Source organism: Macrotis lagotis, chromosome 1, assembly GCF_037893015.1.
Source record: "Macrotis lagotis isolate mMagLag1 chromosome 1, bilby.v1.9.chrom.fasta, whole genome shotgun sequence".
NCBI classification, from domain to species: domain Eukaryota; kingdom Metazoa; phylum Chordata; class Mammalia; order Peramelemorphia; family Peramelidae; genus Macrotis; species Macrotis lagotis.
The window spans coordinates 46,095,649-46,103,314 of NC_133658.1; the positions used below are offsets into that span (position 1 = coordinate 46,095,649).

The following is a 7,666-nucleotide window of genomic DNA, read 5'->3' on the forward strand; positions in this document are numbered from 1 at the left end:
TTTATGGTCCTCTAATAACCTCAATTTTCAGATGAACAGCCACATAAGACACACATATAGTCACAAACACATAGACACAAATATATGGGCACACAGACATATATATGCTCGCATCTTGAAGATGTGAAATTTTTGAACCCAAAGATAAGATTTTATGATTATATTATGTATATTAATATATTTTATATTAAACTTTCTCTTATTATATTTAATTTGATATTCTAGCCAAAAGGTTCTTAACCTGGGTCCAAGAATAGATATAATCATAATAATTAGCACTTAGAAGCATTTTAATGTTTGCAAAACACTTTCCAATTATCAAGTCTTGAGCATCACAATAATCTTGGGAGGTAGGTATTAATATCCTTATTTTGTAGATGAGGAAACAGAATTATAGACTTTAAATGACTTGCAGAAGGTCATACAACAAGTAAATGTCTGAGGTTGGATTCAAAATTAGGTCTTCTTGATTCCAAGTCTGGTGTTCTACCTAACTTACAAGAGTCTTTGAACACAGATGGAACAAATTACATGTACCTTTATTTTTCACTAATGTTTCACTGAAATTTATAATCCTTCAATTTATAATTATAAAAGGGTCCAAAACACAAAAGACCTTAAGAACCTATAAGAACACAAGATTTATGGGGGAGGCAGACCATTCTGCCATCTATGTCAATTACAAGACTAGATGTAAAGGCACTAATCTTTTCTGTCCTGATATGCCAACTATAGGGACAGAGACCTCAGAGACAATATTGAGATCGCGAAGAAAGAGTGGTTCATGTCAGCTTGGTTGTATAAGTGTAGATTTATTAGGGTTTGTAAGGCTAATTAATTTGTTGTAGGAGAGTTTACTGGCAGGAGGACAGCATGGGGGATCCTCATACCAACCCCAAGTCAGGCCAGATATACAGAAACAGAACAAAGAAGGCATATCACCAGGAATGGCCCAAAGTTACAAATTTTCCCATGAAATAGTTGTATCTTTTGTTGTTTACATTTACTCAAGGTAGTTTATATTCTTTGGGGAGTCATAGGTTACATTCCCCAAAATTTCACTTTGTGGGTAGGAAACTATTTGGTTCAAGAAGGATGCCATTTATGCCTTCATCCAAGTCACAGAAGGAGAGGTTAAATAACATAAAGACCAAGGACAGTAACCTGAAGTATTCTACTCTAGAGATTCCCTTCCTGACTCAATCAATCATGGCTATTCTTTGGATCTAACCATTCAAATATCTTTGGATCCATGTAATTTTACTTTTGAATAGTCATGATAGTTCCATGTTGTTCAAAGGATGTCATGGTAGCATTTACTAAGTGTTTTGCATATGTATATACTCTAGCAAGGAATTGGGTAATTAGGATTTAAATCTAGGCTTCTCAATCTAAAGTTATGCCACACTGTCTAACTGATTTACGGAGAGCTCGTTGATCCACTGAGTATCACATGATAGTTGTGCCCGCTTGAGTAAACTTGGCTCTTTTTTTTAATGTTTTTGCAAGGCAAATGGGATTAAGTGGCTTGCCCAAGGCCACACAGCTGGGTTATTATTAAGTGTCTGAGGTCGGATTTGAACTCAGGTACTCCTGACTCCAGGGCCGGTGCTCTTATCCACTGCACCACCTAGCCGCCCTGTAACCTTGACACAACAAAAAAACAGCCTGGAGGGTTTCAGAGTTAGATTTCAGTAGGGCCAACCTATATAAGTTTGATTATACTTTGTTAAAAGTCACAGAGTTATGAAAATTAAGGTCATGGGGTTAGTTTCTTTTGTTTTCTTTCTTTTTCTTTTTTGCAAGGCAATGGGGTTAAGTGGCTTACCCAAGGTCACACAGCTAGACAATTTTTAAGTGTCTGAGGTCACATTTGAACTCAGGTCCTTCTGACTCCAGGGCTGGTGCTCTATCCATTGTGCCACCTAGCTACCCCATAGGGCTAGTTTCTTAACCTGTCAAATGAGGGTGTTGGCTTACATGTCTAAAATGTGTGAGAGCTAAAGCATTCTGGGATTATGAGCTTGTTCTCAAATAATTGAAAAATGTTTCTTTTGCTAGATTTGAAAATGACCTTTCTATATTTCCAAATAAATCATTTTAGTTAATAACAATCAGCTTTGTCCAATGACCAAATTGCAAATAGGATTTGAATCTCATGAGTAAGAACAAATGTGAGGAACTCAAAGAGGTTGCTCTCAAGGAACTTTGGTTTTAGGAAGTCAATGAGTCAGTGAGTCAACAAGAAATTAGTCGGCTCTTATTATATACTAGGCTTTTAATATAAATAGGCAGAAACTGTTACCTCAGGGAGTTACTAATCTGATGGGAAGAGACAATATGCAAATAATTATGTACATTCAACACTTATTTTCCAGATGAGGAAATTTAGGCAGAGTTAAACGACTTGCCCAGGATCACATAGTAAGTGAGTGAGGTCAAATCTGAACTTACGAAGAGTCTTCCTGACTCCAGACTATCCAATATGGTACCACCTAGCTGCCCGTATACAATATAGATATTGTATAAATGGAAGGTATTCTCAGAAGGAAAGTATTAGCAGCTATGTGTGTGTGTGTGTGTGTGTGTGGGAGGGCAGGAAGAACCTTCTGTGGAAGGTGAATTTTGAGTCTTGAAGGAAGTCAGGAGGAAGAGGTGAGCAAACAGTGTGTTCAATTCCTCCCATGAGCAGCCTCTTATTTGCAAGGCTCTAATATTTTTATTACCTGCTATACTTTTTGCCTCTAGAAGTTCAGAATAAGCCTTAAACTTTCTGATGATAGGAAATAAAACAAATGGAATAACGTAGAATTGCAGAATGTTGGTGTTGGGAAAGATTTTTTTTTTTTTTTTAGGTTTTTGCAAGGCAATGGGGTTAAGTGGCTTGCCCAAGGCCACACAGCTAGGTAATTATTAAGTGTCTGAAACCGGATTTGAACCCAGGTACTCCTGACTCCGGTGCTGTATCCACTGTGCCACCTAGCTGCCCTGTAACCTTGACTCTTAACCAAAAAGACTGAGAGTCAGTAGCAATCAACCTCTATTCCCAAAAGGACAAAAAGAAAATGAAGTTATATACTACTTTTAAAAGGATATAAACTCCTAGCATTTGGTGGTCTAGAGTCACATAAATAGTCCATATGTTTCATTCCCTCTTGACTCCCCATAGTTGATTAATTCAAACACTTGATTTCTCAAATGTGATAGACAAGAGAGCATTTATTATACTTGAGATACTTCCCAACTCTGATGGACAAGAAAGCATTTATTCTACTTGTGATTGGGATTGTTGAATTATGGGGAAAAGGCTCAAAATGAAATGAGGTAATATCTTTAGATCCTTACCGTTTCCTTTACTAGCTTTATATCTTCTTTGCCACCCTGCAAGTCTCCTTTGATTTTAATCATGTCTGAATCTTGTCATGTACCTGAAAAAAACCCCATTATTTAAGATGAGAAAATTACATATGAATTGTCCACCAAGGATTTTTAGGCTTTCATTTTCTCATCTAGATCTAGGCTTCAAGGGCAGGATTTAGAAACACTTTTCTAAACGTATCAGTATACTTATCTATCCATCCGTTCGTACTTTCCATAGCCATCAGCCACCACTGAGTCTTTGTGTTTTGGGTCAAACCAAGTATATTCCAAAACCTTTTACAAAGTGCTTAATAAAAATGATCTCATTTGATCCTCTTAATCTTCTGGGGTATATTGTTAAAACTATGATTATATCTAGTTTGAGGATGAGAACATCAGTAGTTCAATAGTTTGCTCAAGGTCAAACCCTCTATAAGGGCCATTGCTGAGATGAGAACATAGTAGATATCCGGACTGAAACTCTAGTACTCTTTCTTTTTATGTAGTACTGTCTCCCTATATATTACATTTACACTTTCTAAAATTAGATGAAATTCCCACTAAACACTTACCAGTGACAATTCCAAAAGTAAGACCCTATAAAATATTTACCCCATTAAAAAACCCCCTCACATCACTCTCACTCTAATACAGGCTGAGAAGAATAAAGAATGTTGATGCTTTTGAACTAAACTACTGGAATTTAGAATGCTTTCTGAAGTTTGATTCTGATTGGAAGCATTGTCCCCCCCTTAAAGATTCTTCAGAAGTAGATCAATGCATTATGGGAAGAGACGGTAGCTTTTGACAGTCCAGTCCAAAGGCTAGATGAGAGATAAGTACAGAGGTGTGTCTTGAAAGAGCATTTGGACAGGAGTGAAGAGAATTAGATGTTAAACTGTTCAGCCAATAATAAACTGATCTCAGGCAAATCACTTCCCATATGTGGGTTTCCCTCTCTCATCTATAAACCAGGGGAAGCAGACCAGATAATGACTTAGGCCCTTTCTACCTCCTACATTCTAGGAATCTAGGAACCTAAGATATTTCAGGAAGAAAATTTTCCATTACTCAAGGTGAGAAAAAACTAAAAGAATGAAAGAATCATCATAGTGAAAATTACATTTTTTTCTCAAAGTAAATTCTGAATTTTTAGGAGTTCATCCTAAAATTAAATCTTTAATTTTCTTAGATGATGACATCCCATGTAGGTTCTTGTTCTAAAGTAAGGATGGAAGAGCTCTTCTCCATATTAGATATTCTCTATATAACAAGCATGCAGTTTAAGTTGCAAAAGTGTATTTAAAGTGAAAGAATTCACAAATTTGCCAATGACCCTCTCTTCTAAAGATACCCTAGGCACAAGATTGAGGGCAATGGCAAAGCTACTTCAGTAATAATATTAATAATAATAATAAATGACAATAGCATTTATAAAGCATCTCTGATGTGCTAAGATCTGTGCTAAGGGTATTACAAATATTTTCTTGGATCTTCACCACAATCCTGGGAGTTGTTACCATTTTACATTTGAGGAAACTGAATCCACTCTTGGCAACAGCAGAAGTGAGAATTGTGTTAATTCTCAATAAGAGTAGACAGGACAGAAGGCCTTTACAAAGGCAACAATTGGAAGGTTTTTTAATAAATATTTGAGAAGTTATTGGCAATAAGACTGGTGGTAATAATTTTTGTTGTAGTGGTAGCATTTTTTTCCCAGGATGATTCAAATAATTCACCAGTGGATCTAACTCATCTCTATATCATGCCCTGGAATATATTGGTATGCTCATGATTTTAGAAAGGAGGAAATTTTATACAGTTTGCTTAAGGTCCTGGATGCTGAGGCAATACTGACTCCTTATACTCCCATCTGTCTCTTCTCAAAATCTTTTGACTTACTTCTTCCTGGGCAATCTTGGGTCTTCCTGGTGGGACAGTTATCTCCCTGGATACCTTCTCTTTTTCCTGTTTCATTTCTGATGACTGCTCAGTGTATTAGGACAGTACATCTTCCAACCAGCTCCTTTATGTGTCTTCATTTTGTGACAGTTGTACCCTAGGGGAATCCCCTAACCCCTTACAATTTTAGCAAAAATGTTTTGAAAATCTAATTAGCAATACAGTGATGTCCTTCCAAGTTAGCCCAGGTCTAATTTACTTTAAATGGTCTCCATCCTTCACTTGTCAAGATGGTGCTATAGCTCCAAAGACAGTGCTTGGGAAGCCTTCATATGGAAGAGCTAGGATTTGCTGTGTTCAGCAAACAGAAGGTTAGATGAGGATATCTTTGAGGAGGCAGAATAGTCAGGAGATATAGATTCTGGTCTTGACTCTGCTCCTCACCAGATATGTTCCCTCGGGCCAGTGGCTTCTCTTTGAATTTGAATTTCCTCTTTTGTAAAGTGACAGGGTTGGTCCTTTCCTACTCTGACATTTCTTGATTCAGAGTCCTGACTGCTCAGTTGCCTATGTGAGAATCTGTGGAAAAATGATGGGAGGTTGAAGTCTCCATTTCCTTTCCATGATCCATTGTCTGATCATAGAAAATCAGACTATGGGTGGACTGGAAACTTTCTTGGTGAGATTTGATGAGGATAGTATATACTCTCATCATTGATTAGGTGAGTCCCTCTTTTCCATAGAGATATATCTATTGTATCAACTAGATGTTCCTAGCTACAGGTCTCTGAGAGTGCCTTTTCTCCTGGTCATTTTTTTCTTTTTTTTAATTTTTAAAAAATTTTTTTTAGGTTTCTTTGTAAGGCAAATTGGGTTAAGTGACTTGCCCAAGGCCACACAGCTAGGTAATTATTAAGTGTCTGAGGCCGGATTTGAGCTCAGGTACTCCTGACTCCAGGGCCAGTGCTCTATCCACTGTGCCACCTAGCCACCCTTCTTTCTCTTTTATAACTTCTTGAAGCACATTTTGAGATTGTTGGAGCTGTATCTGCAGCTGGGTACAACTTGCCTTCTTTTCCTGAGTAGGTTTTCTTTGAGTGATTCAAATTCCTGCTATAGGGTGTCCAACTGTTCCTTTCTCCCTCTGGCAGAGCTTTAGGGGAGAAATGACAGATTCCCTACCTTTCTGTCATATTTCTTTCTCATTAGGCTCCGAGGGATTGACTTGGATGACCTCCCTATAGGGGCTTTAACTTGGAAACACCTGTCTGTCTTCAAACTGAATCCTAAGTGGTTATAAGACCCATTTTCTATCTCTAAAAACCCTAGTAGAATATTTAATGTCGTTACCCAGTGCTTCCATTACTTGATGCTGTTCATTAGGGTTGTACAGCTCCAGTTGAAGCTGTCAACAGACAATAAACAGATGTGGAAAAACATTTGATTAAAAGATCCCCCAGCCTTCTTGCTTAAAAAGCTGACATATGAGGAAGAACCCAGTTTCAATCATGAAATGAAATCTCAGCCCAAAGGGGAGTATAGAACTAGATAAAAAGGAAAGGAGGAAGAGAGGGCAAGAGAAAAGACAATTCAGAAAGTCCTCAGACGGAAATATGAAAGCAAGGGTGAAACAGGCCAGAAATATTTTCTCACTCACACAGGTGCCAAGGAAACAGACAGTAGATGTTGTTTGCCCCCTAAACTTTCAGAATACAAGGCAAAGGCTGGCATTCTTCCCAAAGCAGATGATGGTGTGGGGCTAACATCTCTCTGGTGTTCCTTCAGTTTTTCAGAGTGTTTTCCTTTCTCTCTCTAAATATTGGATTTTCTTTCCTTTAAGATGAATGGTGGACAGAATTTTGTCTCAGGATGGTTGGGACACATTTAAATCTTCCTTCAGTTACTTGATGGCATTTATGTAGAATGGACTCTACAGGGAGACCCCAAGGGCACTTGGAGACCCTGGATATGCTCCTTCATCACAGGGAGGATATGGAAGGCTGGGGCAGGGGGCCCAGTAAGCTCAGCTAGATTGCAGGGGCTTGATCCAACTTTAGGGTCCTCCTCAGACCCTCACACACATACATCCCCTCTCAGCCCCCTCCCTCCACATATATTATACACAGAGACAAATACATACATAAATCAATATACATTCCCTCATGTATACAAACTAGCATGCACACAAGACAAATGTATGCATTCCCCCCCACAAACATATAGACATATAAATAGATAAGACACACAAATAGTCACAGACACATATATGCTCACAGACACAACTTTAAAAATACAAAGACACAGACATACCCCCACATGTACACACAGACACACTCAGACATATCCACACATGCATACAGACAAATAGACATCCCTTAGGACATATCTTTTGTTAAAAGGATCT

General features: G+C 38.0%; 1 protein-coding gene across 1 annotated transcript in view; it reads right to left on the reverse strand.

The window, feature by feature from the left end:
• LOC141497379 (uncharacterized) overlaps nucleotides 1–4,071 on the reverse strand; it is a 53,348-nt gene extending 49,277 nt beyond the window's left edge. Inside the window, exons 1-2 of the mRNA XM_074200025.1 lie at nucleotides 3,933–4,071; nucleotides 3,346–3,428 (exon numbers count right to left, since the gene is read on the reverse strand). Of these exons, the coding sequence (XP_074056126.1) occupies nucleotides 3,346–3,408 (63 nt within the window). The 5' untranslated portion in view covers nucleotides 3,409–3,428; nucleotides 3,933–4,071. The remainder of the gene's footprint in view (nucleotides 1–3,345; nucleotides 3,429–3,932) is intronic.
• Nucleotides 4,072–7,666: the final 3,595 nt, after the last annotated feature.